This window comes from Diabrotica virgifera, chromosome 3 (assembly GCF_917563875.1).
Source record: "Diabrotica virgifera virgifera chromosome 3, PGI_DIABVI_V3a".
NCBI lineage: Eukaryota > Metazoa > Arthropoda > Insecta > Coleoptera > Chrysomelidae > Diabrotica > Diabrotica virgifera.
In genome coordinates, this window is record NC_065445.1 from 38,204,504 (window position 1) to 38,231,661 (window position 27,158).

A 27,158-nucleotide genomic window follows, 5' to 3' on the forward strand; every position below is an offset into this window, starting at 1 on the left:
CAAAATCTATCTGACTTTCCATTCCCCATCTACTATAGGTAACATATTGGTCTTTAGTCTTCATAAAAAATGTATTAACAACAGATAAATCCCATGCCACTGCAAAGTCAATCACACTATTTCCTTCATTATTTTTTATTCCCATCCTAAAACCTCTACGAACTCTTTCCATTCCCGCTCTTTCTCTACCAATATGTCCATTAAAACCACTTCTGCAAGAACTTCTCCTCTATCTCCAATAAAACACTTTTCGTCTGCAGGAATCTCGAGCATCTCGCAATCGAGGCACTCCAAAATTTTTCCTTTTCCTATTCTTTACCCCCTGGCTTGACGTAGGCACATAATGCCGTTTAACTTGCTATTTCTTGCATTCAGTTGGATACTTATTATCATATCACTTCTTCTGATTACCCTTACAAGATGTTACCATACCTACTCCTTTTCTACCATGACCGTTCGCACTACATCTCTCTCTTGTCGTTTCCCCATTACTGAGGATCGTGATTTCTTCCAATCTTCCTAACAATGTTTCTCCATTCGTATCTATCTTCAGCTGCTCTAAGAGCTTAGCAGAATGAGTTTCCAGCTGAATGCTTTATTTGGTCAGACCATCTAGTTGGTGATCGTCCTCTTGATCTTCTCCCCGGAAACAGTTTCCAAAAACAATTAATCTCTCCAAACTGTCGTCACCTCTGCGAACCATGTGACCAAAGATGTGCAGAACTCGTTGCAGACATATTGTGGACAGCCTTTTTTTAATATTGAGTTGGTTTAGAATGGAAACGTTTGTCCTATGAGCTGTCCAAGGTATGCGCAGCATTATTCTCCAGCACCACATCTCAAAGCCATCAATTTTTTGGCGCTCGCGTGCGCGAAGAGGCCAAATCTCTGCTCCGTATAGAAATATTGAGAATACAAGGGCATTCACCAGTCTCATCTTGATATTTTGAGAGATAGATCTGTCTTTACAAACTTTAGTTAGCCGACTCATCGCATTTTTTGCCATACCAATACGTCTCCGAACTTCTGCTTCACACTACATATGCACTACATACTACCTCTTAACTTGTATCCATCCCCAAGATCTCTCGACTTCACCAATTCTTCACCTCTGAAATCGGCGAACTCTCTTCTTTTACCTGTCAGTTCAAAAATTTTAAAATAATACTGCTCCCGGAGCGAACCATGACTGGTGAGAGAAACCTTGTCTGCGTAAAGATTAGGTGGGTGTACCACCGACGGCAGCGTTTGTCACCGGCCATGGTTCGTTCCGGGAGCTGTACAGTACTGTAATATTTTAATCAAAGGTGGAGACAATTGAAATTGACCTAAGCATTGCAATTTATTTACAATTGAGGAGTTTGCTGTAAGAAGGGTGCAGCTCCATATTTGGTAATTGTTGGGAAATTGAAAAAACTGTTTTTTAATAAAAGTTTTTATTTTAACCCGAAAGACATAATATCAATCGATGACAAACAGATTTAGTCAATACTTGAGACTATTTTGAAGTAGATAATTTTTGAAAAAATAAGAAAAAAAAAACTGAAAAAAAGTTGGACATGCATCTTTCTTGCACCAAACACGTGAAATAATGCTTCTTTACCACCATTTTTTAGAGAAAAAAAAAACAAATTCCCAACAAAAACTCTTTTATTCGGTTACAGCGGTTACAGCAACCAAACGACTATGGTTTCCCTACTACACAAATAAGAAAAAATCAGTAAAAATAAACAGGTTGGTGTCAAAAAGTAGCATTCAGAAAAAAATAATAAAACATTAAACACACGGCAAACACATCCTTCCTTCATCTACCTTAAAAACACGCAGTAATGCTAGCGAAAAACAAGTCAAAACAAATCAACTGCCCTGCCGGCCCAGCGCCAACAGAAGATGACTTTGCATTCCACGAAAATCACCGAACATTCACAATCGTTTGGTGCAAAAAGGATGCAGGTCCGGAGCTGCACCCTTCTTGCACCAAATGACTGAGGAGGCAGATCCATAAAGACGTATAATTCCTTTATTATTATCGGATCTGCATCGTTCTTATACCAGTCAATCCGCCAATTTTTTTTAATTGTGGCATAAGTTTCCACCCAAAATGATCTAAATATGGAGCTGCATCCTTCTTACAGCAAACTCCTCAATTACTCCATTGTATCTCATTTATTGGATATTTATTAAATATTTTTGTAGGTTCTGGCAGCAATATTGGCGGCCAGTCTTCACATGGCAGTAGGTTTATCGTTATCGTTTTCCGGAATTTTAGTGCCAGCACTAGATAAACAATTACAAAATGGAACAGACGACGATGGAGAACTGTATGCATCTAAAGATGAATCAGCCTGGATAGGTACGTAATTTGTTAGAAATAATGGATTTTCGACTATATCTTGCTATCATTGTTGCTAAATAAAATAATGTTTGCATACTTTGTACGCACGTAAGAAGTTATACTTCTATTATATGATTTCAACGAAATTAATATACTTTAAAAAGTTTATTTATATGTTATTTAAATATTTAACTAATTTTAATACTTATGACTTTCCAAAAATTTTTATTAAAACAATACCAAAAATAAAAAATTTAATAAAAGAATAAAACACACACAAACACATTGAAAAAGGCCACAAATGATTTCTGAACAACAATTGTTGGCAAAAATTTTAACTAAATACGTATTTTCTGAAAAAAAAATATATAATAAATATACTTACAATCAGAAAATGTATAAAAAAAAATAAAATTTACATTGGGGATCGAATTTGCGTATATAAGGCGGTTAGATTTGAAATCCAAGTATCTTACATTTTGCTTAGACACACCCGTTATGTGAGAAGATAGACGCACTAAACGTTTTAAACTTTTGACAGTTCTGAATTTATAAGGAAATTATTAGTTTGATTTTTGTGGAAGTAAAATATTAAAATACAACAAAACATCTCCCTTGTTTTTGTAGACAGGTACTAATATACTGCTTCTCCATTCGTCTGCCATTTGTCGAACTTCCATAATTCTTTTAAATATACCTGGTAGCCAACTTATTCCTGTCTCTCCTAATAATCTCCATACTTCCCCAGGAATGTCATCTGGTCCGACTACTTTTCCTTTCTTTATTTTTTGAAGCGCTTGAGCCACTTACTCGTTTGTTATTCTGGTAACCATTGCTGTTACTGTCTCCGTTAACTCCACAGGCTGTCTGTCAAATTCTTCATTTAATAAACTGTTAAAATACTTTCTCCATCTCTTTTTGACATCCTTTTTGTGAATTAGTATTTTATTATTTTCATCTCGGATACATCTAATCTGATTAAAATCTCTTGCTTTCTTTGCTCTCTGTTTGGCTGTTTTTTTATATATCTTTGCTTCGCCTTCCTTGGTATCAAATTGATCGTATAGGTTTGAATACGCTTCTGCTTTAGCTTTTGCTACTGCTACTTTCGCTTCCTTTTTGGCGACAATATAGTTTTGAAGGTCCCGATCTGGTTTCTTGCCACTTTTTATATAATTCTCCCTTCTCTTTTATTTTTCCTTGTACTTCATTTGACCACCACCAAGTCTCTTTATCCTTAAACTTCTTTCCTGACGTTTTCCCAAGTATTTCAATAGCCGTCTCTCTAATAATATTGGCCATTTTTCTCCAAATTGTGTTAGGGCTTCTTTTCATGTTCGAAAAAAATTTTTCTACTATCCTTTCCCTGAATAGACCTTTTTTCTCATCTTTTAGCATCCACCACTTGATATTTTGTGGTCCTCTCCGATATTTTTGTTTAGTTTTGCTTTTTACTTCGATGTCCAGAACAAGCAGCTTATGTTGTTGGCTTACTGTCTCACTAACTATTATCTTGCAGTCGTTGCATTCACGTATGTCTTCTTTCCTTATCATGAAGTAGTCTATTTGGGATTGATGTTGTCCACTTTTGTAGATAATAAGTTGAGTTTCTCTCCTTTTAAAGAATGTGTTAACAATCGCCATATCAAATGCTGTTGCTAATTCAAGCATGTCATCTCCAGCTTCATTTCTAGTTTCAAAGCCCAATCCCCCATGTATTGTTTCATATCCTGTTTTGGCTTGGCCCACATGTGCATTGAAATCACCTCCTATTATAACTTTCTCCTCTGCTGGAATATCACTCAGTACGTCTCCTAATTGGTCATAGAAAGCTCTTCTTTCATTCTCACCCAGACCTGTGAGAAGGTCTTTTCATTATTATGGCCTGAAAAGCTTTTTGGATATTTGATGCCTGAATGCCTTTTCTATCAGCACCATACCCTGCCCTGCACGTTTAGCCAATACACCACCAATGCAACCAAAGCGCAGTATTACCCCACACCCGCCTGCATTTTTCTGTATAGGCCAGGATCCCTACTGTAAGGACTGCCCTATAAGCCAATGTATTGTTGCCCGTATCCCGCCACTAGGAGGCACGTACTTTATTCGGGATACAAAAAAAAATTGAAATTACGGGGTGAATTGAAGTACCCACTGACTTAGCCGCAGTGGCGGCTTTTCTTTATGTGCTGCTGAGCTGCAGAACTACCAAACAACCATAGCAAATCTTAATTATTAAAGAATAATTAATATAGTTTTATTTCAAATCTGCCATATTATCATATTAAACATCAACTGTTAATAATAATTCACCAACAACGATGATTAATATTATTTTTTTTACGTATTTACTCCTCTAGTGAAACCGTATAATTTTTTTACGTATTTGGTGCTCCAGTGAAGCAATCTTTTTACGTATTTGCTGCTCCAGTGAAGCCGCGTCGATAACAACCGAAACACTGTCAGCGGTAAAATGCATTTATTAGGCAAACGGCGATCTTAGCCGATGTGCTTCGGCAATCGGCTGATTAACGGCCTCGGAAATGTGTTTGCGAGCTGCAATTCACGACAGTTATTCCACATGCCAATGACCACAGCAGAAGCTGAACGTAGTTTTTCAACTTTAAAACGGATCAAAACATTTTTAAGAAATTCAATGCGCGAAGACAGATTAACAGCCCTTTCCACACTCTCGATAGAAAAAAAGTTCATCGCTTCAATACCGAACTTTAACGATAAAGTAATCGAAAAGTTTGCGACAAAAAAGGACCGGCGTATTAATTTCCAATTTAGAAAAATGCAATAAATGTAAGTTAATCAGATTTTTATAGCATGTCGTTATTAGTTACTATTAATTAGTATTAAAGCTAATTTTATTGTTTTTGTTTTCGTATGTTATTCTATTTCTATTATTTTATATTGGCCGTGGTTCATGCAGCACACCCTATAGCTAAAGACTGGATTATATGCAAAATGCATATGCATATATATGCTGCATATTTCTCATGTTTTTCATAAATGCATATGCCTTGCATATTTGGAGATTTAAGAGCATATAAATGCATATTTTGATGGGAATTTACTCTACCCCATTTAAAAATAAGGTATATATTAGTAACATCAACATCCATTAAAATAAAATGTGAAAGTAAATATTTTGCTGTTAAGCTCCTTTGTTGTTGTACCCATAAACATAATGGGCGTTATTTATAGCTGCAGGTATCATTATCCGGATATTTAAGATTTATAGACTTCTCAGAATTTACAAATTACCTAAGTAAATACCGATTATATTTTGAATAACATTACAAATATTACCTGTACTTTCTGCTGGTGTCGGCCAACTATGAATTATTCTGGGAAAACCAACCAAAACGAAATTTTAAGGCAGCGTTGCCAATTTAGCTTATTTTATGCTAGATTTGGCATATTTTTGTGTTGTTTAGCTTATTTATTTCTTGTTTAGCATATAGCATATTTTCTAGCATATTAAATAATATAAAAATTATTTAGTAAAAATCGAAAATCTTCTAATTCAGAACAAATTTTTATGTTGGCCTTACAATTACTAAAACAACTTAGGAACTCTCTCACAGGAACTTGAAACTGATATCAGTGAGTCAAATCTGATTCCTAACAAAAAATGTTTAACCATTCACACATACACACCTACATCAGCAAATCCCTTCGCCTTCAATAATGTTTATATTAGTACTTATGTCTGTGGACCATGAGATTACTATTAACTACAGGATCATGTTTCAGCATTTTTTAAAACAAATAATTTATCTGTACTGGGTTATGCTTGCTATAGGGATTTTTTATTAGTTGATAATGGAATACCTACTGTTGAACTGATCATTCCATCATTCTTGTGAGGTTTGGCAAATACTATATTGGTCGAGTTGGCAACACTGTTTTAAGGGTAGGATAGATTATTTTATTTTATGAATGGTTAGTCTTAAATCAATCGCCGATTATTCAACTTTTGTGATTGCAAGTTATTGACTATACTGTGTAAAAAAATCATTTTATTATTATTGTGAAAATGCCTAAAGTAGCAAGGGAAAAATCAAGTCTTCTCAGAAGTTGGATTGGAAGTAACAATCATCTAAAAGTTATCGACAGTGAAAGTATGTTTTGCACCATTTGTGATAAAAAGGTAAGTTCTCCACTTCAATAGATTTTTAAACTTATCAAACTTCTTTGCACATCTATGTGTCTGTCTATTCTAAAATGACAAACCGTCCCATTTCTTCAAAAACTGTTTTTTAAAGTTCGCAACGGTTTGGCTTATACAGAGCGAGGTGTTGAGAGTGGCCCACCCTGTATACTACGGTACACTGACTGTACTTTATTGTTTGACGATTTCAATTTCACTTTGAGAAATAAAAAAAAATTGGGGGAGGTTTAAAAAGTTTGATCATTTTAATGTAGGTATCTATTTACGAAAACATCTAAAACATCATTATCATTATATTCCAGATTCCATGTCAAAAGAAATTCCAAGTAGTTCAACACATAAAAACTTCACTTCACCAAACTAAGCTATCAAAAAATGATAATAAACCTCGCCAGCAGATTCTACAGAACAGTTTGCAGATTCAGAATACGTCAGTTGGGCAAGAAACCTTTGCAAAGGATTTATGCCATTTTTTTTTGAACTGCAATATCCCTCTGCACAAGTTAGAACATAAATCGTGTCAAAACTTTTTAAAAACTTATTGCAAGATTAAAGATAAACCAGCTCAAATACCAAGTTCTTCAACTCTTCGGAAAAAATATGTCAGTGCATGTTACAAAGATGTGATGACGAGTATTAAAAATCAGTTAAAAGCCGATTATCTTTGGATTTCCGTCGACGAAACAACGGATACAAAGGGTCGACAAATTGCGAATCTAATTGTTGGAGTTCTTAACGACTCTGGCGATTTTAAAAACTCATACTTAATTAGTGTAAAATGTTTGGAAAAAACAAACTATGCTACAATAGCTAGATTTGTTAACGAATCCCTAACAAATTTTTTTTTACCTGATCAAGTACCATTTGAAAAAATATTATTAATGCTTAGTGATGCCGCCTCATATATGATGAAAGCTGCATCCAATCTTAAAATCTTTTTCCCTAATTTAATTCACTGTACATGTTTGGCGCACGGCCTAAACAGAGTTGCAGAGAAAGTTAGAATTGAATTTCCCAATGTAAACACCTTAATAAATAATGTAAAAAAAGTATTTCTGAAAGCACCACTACGTGTACAGGTATATAGGGAGATGCTTCCCGATATTCCTTTACCACCAGAACCAGTATTAACCAGATGGGGAACTTGGCTTAAAAGTGCTATATTTTTATCTGAACACTACGACGACATCAAAAGCGTTATTTCAAGTTTTGATCCGACTTGTACCGCTATTGATAACTGTCAAAATATTTTTAAAGAAAAGTCTATTAAAAATCAATTGTTGTATATAAAATCGAATTTCGATATCATTGAAAGTTCAATTACAAAATTAGAGGCTCAAAATTTATGTCTTCACAATAGTATGTCTATTGTTGATTCGGTTAAACAGAAAATAACAAATCTGAATGGGGAAATTGGAGTAAAAATTAAAGATAAACTTGATGACGTTTTAAACAAAAATGAGGGTTTCACTTTATTGCGTTCAATAAATAATATAATCAATTTTGGAAACTTCGATGAAAATATTAATATGGATCCGTCTCTAATAGCAAAGTTTAAATATGCCCCAATTACATCTTGTGACGTTGAGAGATCTTTTTCTGCCTATAAACAAATATTAACAGATAGAAGACATAATATTAGTTTAGAAAATATGAATCAATATATGATTATTTATTGTAACAATAAAAATATGTAAATTTGTTTTATTGTACTCTTTTTATAATATTAGTTTAGAAAATATGAATCAATATTGTAACAATAAAAATATGTACATTTATTTTATTGTACTCTTATTTATCTTGTGGTCAAAATAAAATATTTTGCCGTTTTATTTGTCACAAAACCTGAAGTTAAAAAAATATATTAAGAAATAATAATACAATTTGGTTTAAATTCAAACCTATTTATTTATTTTTATTATTTTTTATTTATTTATGTATTTAACGTAAACCATAAAATTATTCATATAAAAATAAGTGCATATATAAATGCATATTTGCATGTTAATTGTGCATATTCAGCTTGTTTTAAAATGCATATTGCATGCATATTTTAGACATTTTTTAGTGCATATTTTCCAGTCTCTACCTATAGCAGATGTCACGAGCCGCCACTGACTTAGCCGGTTGTCTCCAATAGACGCCGTAGGCTGTGTGCAGCGTGAATTGGAGACCAAAGCCTTATCGGTAAGAGTCAACGAGAAGTGTACGGTAAATTGAAGGTGGAATTACAAAAAAAAAGTATGTATGTCTTTGTACTCACTTAATAATGTTAAAAAAATTACGAGATCTGGATTTCAATGCATAGTTTTTTTTTTATAATTCTCGTATCAAAGTTTCGCGTGAAGTTAGGCGTGTTGATGACAGTTGAGGAATTGGGGTCGACCCAGTAGATTTCTCTTGCGATAGAGGCGCCAACGGGCGGAGAGGCTAAGCACTTATGGGAACACCAACGTAAAGTGCCAGAAGTAGTATTATTACCATAAATTCGCCAAATTAATATTTATATTCGAATTTCAGCTAGTGTCGTGGTAATAATCGTGCCTGTCGGTTCTATCACTGCTGGACTTGCGATGGATGCATGGGGAAGATTATGGGCTGTACGTTTGGCCATTATCCCTACAGTTATTGGTTGGTGTTTAATAGCAAGTGCCAACTCCATTATCATGATCATTGCTGGAAGACTTTTGACTGGATTTGCTACAGGTAATATTAATTTGTTAATAAAAAAATTTATTTATGTTCTTCTACCAGGATTTATTTTAGTTCCTTAATATATTTTAATGTAGCTCTTGCTAATTGCCCTAAAAAATAGCGACACATATTTAAAAAAAATTTACCATTTTAGAAGATTGCATAGAACAGTCAGAAAACTATAAACAGTATAGTTTTGAAATGTAGGCAAGCGAAAAGTACCATAGATTTCGCAGACAATATCCAACCACATAATTAGTAATACGTTTTGGAAACAGTATGGAACTTGTTTGAAACTAGTATGAAACTAATTGGGAACTAGTTGAAAGCTAGTTAAGAATAGTCTTGTAAATATGTAGTTTGTAACTAGTTTGAAACTAATTTAGCACTAAATGGGAACTAGTGGGAAAAATTTGCAACTATATTGGGAAAAAATTTGGGAACTAGATGGAAATTAGAGGGGAACTAAATGGAAATTCATTTGGGACTACTCGTACTTTGGAAACAGTTGGGAACTAGTTGGAAACTAATTATTGTGAAATAATTGGGAACTAGATGGGAATTTGTTGGAAGTAATTGGGAACTAGATTGGAACATATCTAGAACTTATTGAGACGGATGTGACGTGACGAGATTTGACGTCACGGAACGGATCGTGAACTGGTTGTGCTAGTTCTGAACTAGTCATGTTATGTTCCAAACATAACATGTAAGGTTAAAAAAAATATTGTCATCCACTTGATCGTGCTTTTTTGTTTTTAGCGTGGGCCAGTATCCCGGCAACTGTATACATCACCGAAATCGCTAGAGCAGATATGAGAGGATCACTAGTTGTGACAGCTCCATCATTTGCTTCTTTGGGTAAGTATGATAATCCAAATTATTTCTATATTACCTTCGATTCATGTAGCTTTGTGTTGATTGATATACGACTTCATTAATTTTGAGTCATTTTTGCCAAGGCGCCTCGAATAATATATCGCTTGTACTATTTCGGCTACTTTAAAACAGTACTTCTGATTGAAACTCTAAAACCGGAAGCCCTAGGTCACATTATATATATGGACCGTTCACTCTTGTTAGGGTATAGGTCGCTCAAATACTATGAGCTCTTTTAATCCATTTCACGCGGTGGATTAGTCCGCAATTTCTTTTAGGTTCATAGGTTGTGATGTTTTTTTGCCTTCTCTACTATCTTCTTCCACTCTCTCCGGTCCCGAATCTTTTCTCTCCAGTTTGAAATTTCTATCTTTGATAATATCGTCTAGCAGTTGATCTTCCCATCTTATTTTTGGTCTTCCTCTTGGTCTATTTTTACTGGTTTCCAGTTGATTATCTTCCTGATCAGTTCTTCTACCCTTCTTTTTTGTGTGTACCCAAACCATCTGAGCCTTTGTGCTTTAATGAATTTTACTATATCTTCTCTTTCAGTTATATTTATTATTTCATGGTTCATCAGCTTTCTATATTCCCCAGTTTCTGTCTTTACTGGGCCATGTATTCTTCTCATATTTTTTCTCTCAATTATTCTAAACTTTCCTTTGTCTGTTTTTGTAAGTCACATTACTTCTGCTCCATAGGCTATCACTGGTCTAATTGCTGTATATATTTTTGATTTTGTTTTTTTGCTCCGGTTTTTGTCCTTGAGTAGTCGGTGATATTTCCAATATACTCTATCACCTGCTTTAATTCTTTCGTTTATCTCTATACTCCTTCCATTTTTGCCGTCCACCATCACCCCCAGGTATTTGAAGAATCTACTCTCTGGAATGTATTTTCACCTATCTTTATTTCTGTTATTCTGTTTACATTGTCTCTTGTGCTAATAAGGTATTTTGTTTTATTCTGATTGATTATTAATCCTCTCTAGTCTTTGCTTCTCTTACCAGGGTTAAAATTGCCTCTTCTAGTATTTTTTTTATCTCATGCTACCAATCTCAGGTCATCCGCATATCCTATGATCTGTGTTAAGCTTTGAATAATTGTCTTTTTCAGCCCTGTGTCCCTAATTACTCCTTCTAGAGATATTAAATAGTGTCGTTGACAGACTGTCTCCTTGTCTTACCCCAAGTTCTATTTTGATGTCGTTTGTATATCCCTCATTTGTTTTAACTTTTGCTGTTGACTCTTTCATTGTCATTCTAGTTAGTCTTATTAATTTTGCCGGTATCTCCATTTTTTCATTTCCTCTAATAATTGTTGTCTGTATATGCTGTCGAAGGCCTGTTGGAAGTCGATGAATAGTACGTGTAATTATATGTCATGTTCATAGCTTTTTTCAATTGTTTGTGTTAGTACGTGTATTGCATCTATTGTTGATGTTTCTTTTCTAAAGCCGTGTTGGTATGGTCCTATAATTTTTTCTGTGTTCTGATTTAGTCGGTTTCTTATAATTGTGGTCAATATCTTATACGTTGTATTTAGTAGCATAATTGCTTTGTAGTTGCAGCACTTAGTTGGATCTCTTTTCTTAAAGATTGGTGCGATATGTCCGTTTTTCCATTCTATGGGCATGCTTTCGTCCTTCCAAATTGTAACCATTAACTGGCGTTTTGTTAAGTCCCTAGGTCACATTGCTCACCTTTAAAACCAACCGTGGGTTATATAAGCTTTCATTCGACACCTAATTTGTCATTCTATCTTGTCTAATGACGGAGGAGCTGTGTTTATAGACGGACAGACAGACATGGATGATTCAAGGTTTTCACATTTTTTTTAAAATGTGTGAAACCAACATAACGTTGTAATAATAATATTTTTTTCTTTTAGGTATGTTGATATGCTTCTTAAAAGGTTGGTTTTTACACTGGAGGACCGTAGCTTGGCTCTGCAATATTTACGCTATAATTCCAATTCTCTTTCTTTTCCTTATTCCTGAAAGCCCTGCATGGTTAGTCTCAAAAGGAAAAATCGAAGAAGCAGCTAGAAGTTTGAATTGGTTAAACAAATATCAGCCACAACCAGAAAATAGGGTAAGTTATACTATCAAACAGACCTCAATAGTTTTACATGCGGTTAAACAGAAACTAAAATAATTAAGTTTCCAATACTTTCAATTCATTCAAACATTATTTTTTTCTTTTATTAATTTTATATTTCTTCTTTAACCTTTTGATTATGCAACTCTATTCTCATTTCATTGCCAGAAACAAACAATTCAAAAGTTCCTACCTCTAACTGGTAATACTTACTGTTGCAGATATCCTTAATAAAAACAGAAGAATCATCATGCATAATGGGAGTGTATATACATTAATTTTCATACAAACTTCCATTTTTCTCAGCATCCACGGGGTCGGTTCCCATGCATGTTTAGATAGTACTTCATGTTGTATATTTCCTGTTGTTTATTCCCTAATACACCAGTTTTTCTCCTGAAAAACTGGTATTACGGACTCAGTTCAAAGAATTACAACGCTAAAATGGAACTGGGTGGGACATGTTGCTGGATTCAAAGATGAAAGGTGGACAAAGAAAATTCAAGAAAATATACCTAGACACGATGCTTATCGTAATCAAGGGGGTCCTCCAACAAGGTGGTTGGACGACATGAAGCGCATCCATCACATGGAAATGAAACTGGGCATGATATGTTGCCGGATTCGAAGATGGAAGATGGACAAAGAAAATTCTAGAATGGAGACCTAGGCACGATGCTTATCGTAATCGAGGGCATCCTCCATCAAGGTAATCGGACGACATCAAACGCATCCAGCACAACTGAATTCAGGGTGCTCAAGATTGGATGTAATGGAATTATTTACGGGAGGCCTATGTCCAACAGTGGACTCAAAACGGCTGATGGTTATTGTTATTAATGTAGCTTTCATTAACTTTTACACTATATTCTAGATATTCCTTCTGTATTTATTCTATAAATTGACTTACAAGATACTACTAAAGGATTAAAACTATAGAAACATGGATTTTATGCTAAATTTCACTTCTTCTTCTTCTTCTTCTTCTTCTTTTTGTGCCGTACTTGTTTTCAAGCGTTGGCTATCGTCATATTAACAAGCTAATGAAATGTTTTTCGGTCGGCAGCTATATGAAACAATTCCTCGACCGTTCGACCTGTCCATTGTCTAATGTTACGCAGCCAGGATAGTTGTTTTCTTCCAATCCAGCGTTTTTTTTTTCGATTTTGCCCTGAATGATCAACCGGAGTAAGCGATATTTAGGTCCTCTCATTATATGACCGAAGTATTTAACCTTTCTCATTTTTATGACGTTAATCAATCCCTTTGTGCATGGCCTCCAGCACACGTTCGTTGGATATGTGTGCTGTCCTTGGGATTCTGAGCGTGCGACGGTAACACAACAGCTCGAACGCTTCTAATTTGTTGAGATTCTTCACTTCTGTTGTCTAAGTTTCACATCTATAGAAAAAAACGGACCAGACGTAGTACTTCAATACTCTAGGGTTTGCTCACTACGGAGAGCAATGGATTGTATCCTCGCTCTGACCCTTGCTCCCTGGTATTTATATTCGTGAATTCTGGCATTCAAAATAATGTATTTATTTTATATTATATATCGATTATTTTATATATGTAGATATTATCGATCGCTATGTAAAATAAATACATTATTTTAAATGCGAGAATTTACGAATATAACGAATATAAATACCAGGGAGCAAGGGTCGGAGCGAGGATACAATCCATTGCTCTCCATAGTGAGCACCACTTTATAGACTAAGAGCCGCTATAGGTGAAAGTTCTTAATCATTTTAGGCACGATGGGACCCTATAACTTAAATAGTAGAACCTAAAAGAAAACGTTTGAACACTGTGCCGTCACTTTTCAGTGGCACATGCGTCGACAGTGGTGCATCAAACTTTCCACTTATGGACGGGATAAATAAATTAAAAGTTACCCTCCCTTACTAACAGAATTAAATTTTTTTTATTTTTTTAAGTTCTATGTGATTAACACATAGGATTCATCGTAATTTTAACCCACCACCCCCTTCCCCCTGCCCCCACCATCAAAAACTTCATTTTTCGTTTTTTCTTTTTTTTTTGGTGGGATGCAATCAATTTTAAAATTTCAAAAAATTGACACGCATAGCTGAGTCTTTTATAAAACATTCCTATTTTTTATAGACCTACAGGTAGTGTACATAACCTCAAAAAGTTAAAAGAAATTTTTTTTTTCAAAAAAGCGTATAACTTTTTTTGAGGAATAGCTGCAGCTCTAATTTTTTCTTAATCTTGTGTGTTTTATCAAACACTACATTTTTAATTTTTTTCAAATTTTTCCGTAAGGCTCCCCACCTTCAAAAATCCGAAAAACTGTTTTTTGGGGGGTTTCGGGGGATTTTCCTTATTTTATAGACTTCATAATATATCAAATCAATTTTGTTTTTATAGGTTATATTTATGTAACTTGAAGTATCTGAGTCCTTTAGAATATTTAAAAATCAGAAAAACACGTTCAAACCCCCCAAAACCCCCTTAAAAAACAGTGTTATGGATTTTTGAAGGTGACCAGCGTTACAGAAAAATCTGAAAAAAAAAATAAAAATATAGTGTTTGATAAAATAACAAGACTAAGAAAAAATTAGATCTGCAGCTATCCCCAAAAAAAAGTTGATATACTTTTTTCAAAAAAAAAAAATTTTTTTTTGAGGTTATGTACACTCAACCTACAGGTCTTTAAAAAATAGACGTGTTTTATAAAAGCCTTAACTATGCGTGTGAATTTTTTGAAATTTTAAAATTGATTGCATCCCACCAAAAAAAATAAAATCGAAAAATAAAGTTTTTGATGGTGGGGGCAGGGAGAAGGGGTGGTGGGTTAATATTACGATGAATCTTATGTCTTAATTACATAAAACTTAAAAAAATGAAAAAAATTAAATTCTGGTAATGAGGGAGGGTATTTTTTAATTTATGTATCCCGTCCATAAGTGGAAAGTTTGATGCGCCACTGTAGACGCATGTGCCACTGAAAAGTGACGGCACAGTGCTCAAACGTTTTCTTTTAGGTTCTACTATTTAAGTTATAGGGTCCCGTCGTGCCTAAAATGATTAAGAAATTTCACCTATAGCGGCTCTGTCTATTAGACGTGTGGTCAACGACAGACTTCTACTGCACAATACAGAACACCAGCTAATAAAGCGTTTTAACAAATTTCAGTTAAATATACAACGTAACAGATTAGTTCAGCCGAATAGGTACTATTAAAGTACCTATATTATATTTTCATCATTTTTTTCCTATTGGCGGTTATGAAAAACCTTTCAACAGGTTGTTGTTTTTTACTTTGATAATATATGTATATTACTCATCAGATCGTCTTCTAATGTAAACCTTTTTATTTTTTAGCACGAATCGCTAGCTGAACTTCAGTTGCATGCTCTTCAGAAAGAACATCAAGCTAAGCTTGAAGAACAGGCAAGAGTAGGAGATTCGGGAGCGATGAGCAAGGTTAAGGAGTTCTTCAAACCCACCGGATACAAGCCATTGCTAATTTTAACGGGACTATTTTTCTTTCAACAATTTGCCGGAATTTATATTACTCTTTTTTATTCCGTCAATTTCTTTAACGTAAGTAACTGATGTTGAATATATAAATATGTATCAATATTAACTAATTTTTGTATGTACATATCTTCGACTATTGAGAATTATGAGTACTTACTTCGACCACAAGAAAATTCACAAAGAAACATGGATCGCTTCAGACGGCAGAACACGCAACCAAATCGACCACGTCCTAGTGGAGAGTAAGCACGCGAAATTAATAACAGATATTAGAACTTACCGAGGAGCAGACGCAGATTCCGATCACATATTAATGATTACGAAATTAAGAGAAACTATCCCAAAGGTCAGAGAACAGAGAATAATAAATAAAAAATATAACGTTGCCAAACTAAAAAACAAAGAAACTGCCGAAAACTTCCAGGCAGACGTGACAGCAGAACTACTTCAGAGCGAAGAGCAAGGTGACATTGAAATGGAGTGGGGAATAATAGAAGAAGCTATGAGGGAAGCAGCTCAAAAGCGGTTAGGTCAAGTTAAGAAGGGGAGCGACAAAGAATGGTTTGAAACCGATTGCAGGGAAAGTCTTAACACACGGAATGAGGCAAGACTAAAATATATGGATAAAGGAAGTGAAGAAAACAGGAATGAATATGAAGCGGCGAGAAGAAACGCGAAAAAGTGTGTAGGAGTAAGAAAAGGTAGCATATAGATAAAAAGCTTCAAGAGATTGAAGAGCATTATATTAATATAAATGTAAGAAACTTCTACCAGGAGGCGAAAAAGAGCAGTGACCAATGTTCAAGAAAACAGAACTACTACAAGAGCAAGGTAGGGCACCTAATAGGAGATAAGTAGGGGAAGCCAAGTAGATGGCAGGAGCATTTTAGAGAGCTACTTAATGAAGAACCTGATGGAAGTGATAAGGAGCAAGTGGAAATGGTAGAGGAAGTCAGATTCCCGGCGGAAACAATGGAGGACTCCAACCGTGGAGGAAATAAGAGAAATCATACATAGTATGAAAAACAACAAAAGTGCAGGCAGCGCAATGGTATTACTGCAGAATTATTTAAGCATGGGGGAGAAGCACTTATAACGCGAATATGTAGCCTGTTGACGAAAATCTGGGAGCGAGAGGAAATGCCGGAAGTATGGAGAGAGGCCATAGTGTGTCCCATGCATAATAACGGAGATAGAGCAGTGTGTGAATACTATAGGGGTATCACTCTCCTAGACGTAACATATAAGGTACTCGCCAGAAGAAGCAGAATGGAAAGGCACTTAAACGAGCAGGTTGGTGAATACCAGGGAGGATTCAAAAAGATCAGATCCACCAAGTAAATGAGAAGAAAGCCCATAAATTGAAAAAATAATTTCGAGAGGAAGAAAGACAGTCGGAGCCCTACACAAATTTCTAAGAGCCAAAAACATCTCCAGAGAGGCAAAATTAAGACTCTATCGAACAGTGATCCAGCCCACAGTTCTTTACGGGAGCGAAACATGGGTCATGAACAAAAATCAAGAAAATATGCTGAACATCTGGGAGCGGAGTGTCCTACGGAAGATATTCGGGGGAGTAAAAAACGATAAAGATGTTTGGAGGAGACGAACAAATGCAGAGATCAGAGAGCTGTACCGGAAACCAGAAATAAGCCAGATGGTCAGAACAAAGAGAATAAGTTGGTTAGGTCATCTTGTGAGAATAGCTGACGGAAGGTGGGCAAAGGACTCGCTGCTGAGAGGGGAAGGAAAGAGGAGAAGAGGACGACCCAGGAAAAAGTGGCTAGAAACATGTAAGGAAAACCTGGAAACAATCGGGATATCAAATTGGAGAACTGCGGCCATGAACAGGAGAAAATGGAGAAAAACCGTACAGAAATTCCAAGCCATGGGTCTTTAAGGCCTGTTGAGCTATATTAAATATTATATATTTACTTTATGTCCGGTTACCATAATTCCAGTCCAGTAATCCAGCGAGCTAATCCAGTGCATTGTCCACATTATTAGAATTATCCAAAAGCTGTAAGATCGGTAACACTCTAGTGACAATGCTCAATGCTGCAATGGACAAGCACTGGCTTGGCGGTTCATACTATTCCAGTGGCGCGGGAATGAGCAAGCTGAAATAAAAGACTCAGTTACGCAATGCTACATTTAAAGGCTTGTTTACTACACGGGTAGAGTCATGATGACTTGATAGAGCTTGATAGAGTAGAGTACTTAACTCTACCCGTAAAAACACTCAGTACAGTAGAGTAGCAAGTAGAGTGTATAGTAGGTGGTCGAGTAGAGTGACTAACAACATCTGGCAAAGTAACTATACTCTACTTGCCCAGATTACTCGACCGCTAACTCTACTAATGAAAACAATGTGATGTTTTATATTCCAGTAGCGTACTCACTGCGAGGGTTCATTCTAGTCGAGTAAATATAAAGTAATCCTATTTACTAGAGCGATTAGGTCCCCCCCTCCAATACTTCTTCCACACAATACTCGACTGTATAACGCACTAGCACCATAGACACCGGTTACACTATTCTAGTAGCTGGTACCAGTAGTTAGTTGAGGTGCTACGAAGTCTCTAATAGCGCGTCTACGTATTAAAAAACGATTTTAGCGAGTAGACGCCACTATCAGGTGCGTCTATACTACTTGTCTATAGTCTATACTGCAATAGACACCTATTGTTTTACAGGGATAGTGGGGTCCACAGGCTAAAATACTTTTTTTAATGTGTAGATGCTCTATTAGAGACTTCATAGCACCTCAACTAATTATTGGTACCAGCTACTAGAAGCGTGTAATCGGTCTATGTGGTGCTAGTGCTTCATACAGTCGAGTATTGTATGGGAGATGTATTGGTGCGGGAACCTACTCGTTCCAGTAAATAGGATTAATATTTTGTTACTGGCATGAACACTCGCAGCGAGGACTCTACAGGAATATAAAACACCAATTTACACAAAGAGAGTACTAAAAGTCAGTCATCATCATTATCAACAGCTATTCCATCCTCCCTTAGATGTGTCCATTCATATCTGTTTTCTGTTTTTTGCATCCATTCGTGGCAAGCCATTCTCTTGATAGTCCATCTTGTTTGAAGTTGGCTCTACTTATTTTGCTTGCTCTTGGTCGCCACTCGAGAATTCGCTTTGTCAAGCGGTTGCCTTCCATTCTCCCTATGTATCTTGCCAGTATCATTTTAACATGGCAACTTTCTGGATCATATCTGTTACTTTTGATCGCCTTCTTATCTCTTCATTGGACTAGCGATCACTGAGCTTAATGTTGAGCATTCTCCGTTCCATAGCTCTTTGAGTCACTTGAAGTTTGTGGATTACGCTGTTGTTAAAAGCCCAAGTTTTAGTTTCGTATGTCAGAACTGGCAACAAGTACTGATCGAAAGTTTTTACCTTCAAAGTGTTGGACAAGTTTGATTTAATTACTGTTTGTAATCGACCAAATGCTGCCCATGCTAAGGAACATCTTCTATTTAAATCAGCCCTAGATTAAGCTTTAACAGTTCTATTTTTTGTCCCAAGTATATATATGACCCAACTTTTTCTATATTATTGTTGTCCAGAGTCATATTCCCATTTATATCTAGAGATTCGTTGATTAGATATTTAGTTTTTGCTCGATTTATTTTTAATCCTTTTTTGATTTGGTATTTAGGTCCAATAGCATTTCCTGCATTCTTCTCTGTGTTTTGCTATTAGCGTAACATCATCGGCAAATTTCAGATGGTTTAGGTTTTCGTCATCTATCGTCACTCCTTTATTTGCCCATTCTAAAAGTTCGAAACATATCTTCTAAATAGTTTGGGTGAGATAGAATCTCCTTGTCTAACCCCTCTTTACAGTTTTATCTTTTCTGTATTTCCTTCTGTTTTTATTTGTGATGTTGCATTGTCATATATATACTTAATGATTTTTGAATATCGGTCATCAACTCTATTGCTACTTAAGGTATTAAGGATTGCCGAAATTTCTATTGAGTCAGTAATCCATTTTAATGACTCATGGGAGTTAGTAGCGTCGTTTAACTGAGCCTTAAAAATAGACCGTCATTCTAGTCAACTGGACTGGATTGATCACTGGAATGCTTCATTCCAGTGCAGGTTCACATTATTCCTCCAGATTCATTCCACCGCTCTACTTGAATGTTAGACTGAGATAATGTGAAGCGGACATAATGTAAACTTTTATGTGATTTATTCTGCAATATATGCAATGTGTTGGTTGTATAGTAATTTAATAACTTGCAAATAATATAACCTACTTCTGGCATTCTTTATGTACTATAAGTGCATCGGGTAAAAAATTAAAATAATCATTATTCTAATACCATAAACCTACTACATATTATATTTTTTACAACGTAACCCTCCATTGCGGACTATTTACAATGACAAAAATATTGATTATTTTACTACCAAATGTTTTTTAGGAGGTGGGCAGTACTATTAACCCCTACCTTGCATCTGTTATGTTGTGCTTGATAAGAATGATCATGGCACTATCCAACTCTTACTTCCTGAAGACATTTAACAGACGGTCCCTGCTAATAACAAGTGGTTTCGGTATGGCTGTTTGTACTGGATTGTCAGGATTGTTCACCTACTTAATAAAATCAGGTAAAATAGTATATGATTTATTCATTTATTTTTTTTTTATTTAGCGTATGACCTTCATCACAGAATAGGTACTTATTTAGATTTATGCATTATACAATGCATCACAAACAGATGTCCAGTTTTTTACTTTATCGTACTACATACGCAGTATGAGTATAATAGATAAAGTTATAGGATCGTGCAAAAGAATTTTTTTCAGATTTCACTTTTTTTCGACGATTTGAGTCCCCCTGAGTCTAAAAAGCAAATAAAAAAAACATGTCGGAAGTATGTACGTACGTACGTACGTATGTACGTACGTATGTCGCCACCGCCCAGCAAAAACTACTGGACCGATTTCTTCAAAGTCTTAATTTTTTAGATACGCCCTTATATTTTTACATATTTTGAAATAATGTAAAATTACCTTTCCAATGACATAAAGCTCGTTGCTGTAACTCAAAAACTCGAAAAGTTACAGAAAATTGAAATTTTGCTAGAATCTTGTGTGTGTGTCCCCTCTCACGCGATCATAGCAGAGCATTATTATAGGGCAGTCAATGAGGGTATTTGGCTCCAAATTCCATCCTACTACATCGATGTACTTGATATTTTCACAGTAAGTAGGGAATAGCTCAAGTAACAAAATCTACCCTATATACTATGGCGCTTTTATCTTGGGGCAATTCCCACCCCTTCAAGGGGATGGAAAATTTGTTGGTCAAAATAAGCATGGAAGTGGCTAGAGAACCTATTTTTAAGCAAAAACTGATCTATACTTTTTTTTGAGAACTCAATACTTTTTGAGTTATGCGTAGTTGAAAATTGGCCATTTTCATTCAAAAATGACACGTTTTCGGACGGTTTTTTGTGAATACCTTAAAAACTATGCATCAAACTAAAAACAATATATAAAAATTTTTTAAGATTACAAATAAAAAAGAGATTCGTTCCTTCGTAAATTTTCTATTTATAATACAAAAAGAGATATGGTAGGTAAAAAGAGTTTGTTTTTTGGTGCATGTTCAAAGTGCTCATGCTTTTGTAGTGTTTGAAAAGGCCTTTAAAACGAGCACTGTTAAATGTCGGTTACATTCAAACTAAGCGAGATATGGTGCAAAAAAAGATATGACTAATGTACTTTAAGGAAAAATGAGAAGTACATACATTTAATCCCTCATTCACCAGAATTTAAATGCATTGTTTTTCTTTTGCAATACCTCTTAATATAGTGTTATTTCTACTTTCAAAAAGTTGGACGGGTGAAAAAAATAAGATCAAAAAATTATAGAGCGCATTTTTAAATTTTCTTAAAATTCTTTCTTTCGCTCCATGTAATCCGAAAATAAAAATGTTCTATCCCCGAGAAGTGGTGGGAACCGCCCCCATGATAAAAGCGCCATAGTATATAGTATATAGGATAGACTTTGAATTAGGAGATTGGGCTTTGGGCTACTCCCAAAATTTCATTACAATCCATGCAGTAAATTGCAAATATTGTAAACTATTAATTTCTCAGAAAAATGAACTAATTTGAAATGAAAGTATGACTAATATTCTATTGATTTATGCAATAATCTATAGTGTGTCTCCGAACATTTTCTCAAATGCAGGAATTAATGATGCGTAGAACCATAAAATATTTTCAAGTATACAAGGTGTTTCTAAAATATCAAAATAACGAGTAACTTTGTTATTTTTATAGAATGCCAGTATCTAGTACGATAACGATAATAGATCGGTACGATAAAGTTCTCGGGCGACCCTTCCGTCCAGCGTTTTATATATTCGATTAACCCTTCGGTTGCCATTACAAAATCTATAGGGTCGTTTGTGTATGCTCTGCGTGGGCAGTTCCGAACTACATCTCTAGAGGGAGTCGACGCATCTTCCACAGTTTGTTCTAATTCGATTAAGGGCTGCCCAAATCTTACGGGGACGTTCAAATTCGCCAGGTTTTCCTATGATGTCCGGTAGACTATGGTAATGCGGATATCTCTTACTTTCCCAGTCTTCTCTCCATCGGGTACTTAAGTCAATTAAATAAGGATTGCTGCAGCGCTTGAGCAGTTTTTAGAGGGCGTAACCTGGATCGGAGACGGTTTCCAAGAATATCGGGGATGTCGTTATGGACTAGAAGCTAGCGACTGTCCATTTTTTTGTTATATTCTTTAACCAATGCATGTTCGCGTCGTTGGTTGGGTGGTGCTATATTACTAAGTATTACTATTATAGTAATGTGTTTGTTGTTTATTGTAATCTTATAAATATGTCGAAATGCCAGACGCTAAATAAAAAAAAAATAAGTAATAATATAATATACTATGTATAATAATAGTACATGATATTATGGGACACTTACTATTTTTTTATTTAGCGTCTGGCATTTCGACATATTTATAAGATTACAATAAACAACAAACAAGTTAAATTAAAATTGACTCTATACATAGGTATAAAAATACTAGCTACTTGGTAGCTTATCTCATTTGTGCATCATGTACGCACATCGACCATGTTGAGTTCTGATGCGGTTAAGTGTACACCAGGCTCACGTAGTAGGTCAAATCCAGGTATCTCTGTGATGCAAGGCATAATTGTATTTGATTGAGCTTCCAACCATTCATGATCCATTTGGTGATCCTGTCAAACACGGTGGTTGTTTCCAATTCTGCGGTTTGTATAGGAGACTTTCTGCAGTGTAGTCGACTTTTGGTTGTATTTTCTATGCAGTTATGAATCCGCAGTACCGTGTTGCTAAGAATCTTTTTATATTCTTGGTTAGCAGATTGACTCGGCGAAGGTGTGGTAGTGGAATGAAGCACTGGTAGCCAATGGTTTGGTGTGGATTTGACTACTACAGCGATAATTTTCATGATGTTATTTAGCTGAACATAAATCTTTTGAACGTAAGCACTGTTGATCCATACGGGTGCACAATATTCAGCTTCAGAATAAACAAGAACTAAGCCTGAAGACCTTAATGTGGATGCCGATGCCCCCCATGTTGTGCCGCAGAGCTTCTGAATGATGTTATTTCTGGTATTTAGTTTTTCGGCAACTATACTTAAATATTCTCTAAAATTTAACGTTCTGTCCAAAGTCACGTCTAGGTATTTTTGATGTTTATTGTGGTTGAGTCGTGTATTGTATTGTGAAGTGGAAGCAAGACTACTTGTTAGAATGTAGTTAGAGATTCCTTATGTACTTGGAGCATCTCGTTTGCGCACTTCCATTATTACTTACTTATGTAAAGATCTTAACAGTACCTAAAAAATCGGAAGCTGCTCATTTGTAATATATTCTTACGGTTGGTATTTTTATGGCTCAACGACCGTTTTTGCACGTGTGTCACCGTAAGTACGCGTACTTTAAGGTTTCAGAGTAAGTTCGTCGTCGATTAAACCGCTTTGAAATCTTGCTCGTAGCTCGTACGTATATTACTGCTTCGAGCTTCGAGTCGCGAGCCGTCATTTTATTGTGTTAAGGTACGCCTATACTATGTCTTTACTAGTTATGCAAATTGCCTATAAATAATTGAACCGTTTATGGTTGAAAGCAGACACGTTACATTTTATAAATTTTGTAAAAATGTAAAAAACTATTCTAAGCTATATACGCTATACTAAATTATTTTTGATTATTTGTTTTTGAGTAAACCTGATTAAATATTGATAAGTAGTTACATAAGAGTAAAACAAGGTCATTTGCATACAAGGTCATGCAGTATGAGTAAGCTTGCCGTGTGTCACCGACGTCGAGCCGAGTAAGTCGCGATCTTAAAGAATCGCGTACTAAAAGTTCGTGTGTCTGTCACCCACTTTACATCTATGCTATGTAAAGTTTCTATTTTATTTTCAATTTTCAGCATTAATTTATATATCTATCTCATTTTAGGTTCTTTACATGCAACCTGGCTACCGATAGCTTCTCTTCTTCTCTTCGTCGTTGCATCCATGATTGGCTTCCTTCCAATTCCTTGGACAATGATGGCTGAACTGTTCCCACTGGAAATTAGAGGAGTGGCTAATAGCATCGCATACAGCATCGGTAACTTATTGATGTTTGCTGCCATTCAAAGTTTCTGGGGATTGGTAGATATATTCCATGGCTTCGCTGGCGTACAATGGTTCTTCGCTGTGGTGGCCTTGTTTGCTTCAGTTTACACTTACATCTTCGTACCAGAAACCCATAGAAAGAAGCTTAGTGAGATCACTTCCTACTTTCAAACAAGTACAGGAATATATATTTTGTCACAGAAAAAGAGTCCTCGAAAATCAGCGACTCCTAGTAACGGAAGTCGAGTTGCCAAAAAAGATATTGTCCTGTCTGCTAATGGACAGAACGAGAAACTCATACAGAACGTCTAAGGAATATTCTGCGAACATGACACCAAGTTTACAGCTTTACGGGTATAGTGTTAGTTTTAAGTATTTGGGATTGTGAGCAAACGATTTATGACATTCCAGGATAATATTTAATAATAGAAATTGGCTATACCTAGGTTAAAAGTCTTACTGACAATGACCAAAAATTTGTTTTTATGTTCAGAAGAAATAATTGGCATAAAAATTTTACTCTCTTGCCATAATTTATTTTTTTTTCTATTTGATATTCTTTTAAGCTAAATATTTTGTTAAATTATATAAAAAGTATGAATGATTTTGTATTGTAGGGTAACTATTAGTATGGTTTTATATTCTAATAGTTTTCCGTGGGCCTTTTGTTCATAATATCGTAAGTCTAAGTAAGGTTAAGTCTTGTTGAACAATTTGCTTTATAGTATATTTATTTATTTAACGTATGGCTACATCCCATTTGAGTTTTTGTGTATAAGTAAAGAGGAGAATCCATTACAAACAGTAAATATCAATGGTAATAACAACGTAGGTAACAACATAGTAGAGCATAGCCAGGAATTTTTCTTCTTGAGCTCAATTGGACGTCATCATAGATATTATTTACATAGTAAACCAGTAACAATGCCTAAGCTCAATTAGCTACTTTTTTCCTTTGCGTGAACGTCCATGACATTTCAGCTACGTTTTTAATGATGCACAATTATGGACTTAAATGGAATTATTAATGAGCTAAGTACTATCAACGATTTTTTCTAGTGATTGATTCAGTTTTAGAGGTAGTAGTGCGTTTCCAGCTCTTGTTGATCAAAATAGTCATCATCATCAGTTACAGCTCTTTATGAGCCAAAGCCTTCTTCAGAACAATCCTCCATTCGGCCCTGTCTCCGGCAACTCTTGTCCATGCTCTTATTCCAATAGATTTTAAATCGTTCTCTAAGTTGTCTTGGTACCTAAGTCTCGCTCTTCCTCTTGATCGTTGTCCTATCCTCTCCTGATTACATGCCCTATCCATCTAAGGCTTGCTACGCCATATATTTATCTCAGGATTTTTTGCTCAAAAAGTTTGAGCAGTTTTGGCCATTCTGTGTAAGTGACGAAGTTTCTGAACCATATACTAGCACTGCTCGTATTAGTGTTTTGTAGACAGTCAATTTAATTTTTCTAGGTATTTTTGAGGCAATCTGTCTTCTTAAGCCATAGTAACACTTATTGGCCAGCACTATTCTTCTTTTAAGTTCTTTACTGACATTATATCTGTGGCAAAAAGTTTATCTAATGCCATCCCCTCTTTGTGAACACACACACTTACTGACATTGTTATCTTTAGTTATCAACGGACCTGAGTATATGGTGGTGTCAACACCTTCCACTTCTGGGTGGTCAATTGTCAATTATTATTCTTGTTGTTGTTCTGAAGCTATTTTCTTGTGGCATTTTTACAATTTTAACTATATATAATGGGAAATAAGCCACAATATTATTAAAAAATGATTTTTATTAACGTTTCGACGCCCAAATCGGGTGCCGTTGTCAAAATACAAAATACTACTAACATAAACAAAAATGTTGTCATATTGTTACAAAATGTTGTTATTATTATTATTATTATTATTATTATTATACAATAATATCGAGCCAAAGCAAAGCTTATGTGGCTCAAAATACAAAATAATTGTAGGTCTTAAACTAAATAATATACTTAACATAAAACAAATTCTTACAAAATAAATAAATATTCAAAAGTATTGGCTTTTACAAAAGTTCTTACAACAATAGCAAAGGACCAGGCAACACTCCTTATGGAAAAGTGATCCCGGTCAAATTTGATGAAAGTTTGGTCAATGATACTTCTTGATGTGTAGATTAAAAAAGTCCATGGCACCTGGGTCTGAATAACTACTATTCTCGAGTTACAGCCTTCTGAAGTTATTGGATTCGAGTACACGGTTTACTTTAAGTGCACTAATTTACGGTCAAGTGAACGAAAATATTTATTATTAGAAGAAGAGAAACTCATGTTCTTCATACATACTTGCGTGTTGTATATGAATTCGTGGTCAAAAATAGTTGGATCGTATTTTAATCTTCAGAAAACCTCCGAAAAGTCTTCAGAAAGCTAAAGAAGTGCGGTATAAAATGTACTGCTAGATCGATATAAGCATTATCATGTTTTCATGAATGCTTCTCAGTTATGCAATACCAGCAAAACTGCAGTTCGGCTTTATCTTTAGAAAACTACTGAACAGTAGCGGATCTAGGGGGGATAGGGGTAATTCCACCGGTAACATGGTCCAAAATTAATTAAATAACTTTATTTAACGAAAATGAACGAGATGCAGCTATCTAAACACATTTATAACCAAAGAGCGGATAGTGTGACGAAAATACGTAAGCCCAGAGCACGGGCTCCCATATAAAAAATTTTAGGGGGGGGGCAAACGTGAAGATGTTGCACATTATATTTTGTATACTTTGAA

At 35.2% G+C, this 27,158-nt stretch overlaps 1 protein-coding gene across 1 annotated transcript in view; it reads left to right on the top strand.

Moving 5' to 3' along the window:
• LOC114326038 (facilitated trehalose transporter Tret1) overlaps positions 1 to 24,911 on the top strand; it is a 161,824-nt gene extending 136,913 nt beyond the window's left edge. The window contains exons 5-11 of the mRNA XM_028274241.2: positions 2,197 to 2,353; positions 9,039 to 9,224; positions 9,975 to 10,073; positions 11,982 to 12,184; positions 15,546 to 15,767; positions 20,155 to 20,341; positions 24,218 to 24,911. Coding sequence (XP_028130042.1) covers positions 2,197 to 2,353; positions 9,039 to 9,224; positions 9,975 to 10,073; positions 11,982 to 12,184; positions 15,546 to 15,767; positions 20,155 to 20,341; positions 24,218 to 24,690 — 1,527 coding nt within the window. The 3' untranslated portion in view covers positions 24,691 to 24,911. The remainder of the gene's footprint in view (positions 1 to 2,196; positions 2,354 to 9,038; positions 9,225 to 9,974; positions 10,074 to 11,981; positions 12,185 to 15,545; positions 15,768 to 20,154; positions 20,342 to 24,217) is intronic.
• The last annotated feature ends 2,247 nt before the right edge of the window (positions 24,912 to 27,158 follow it).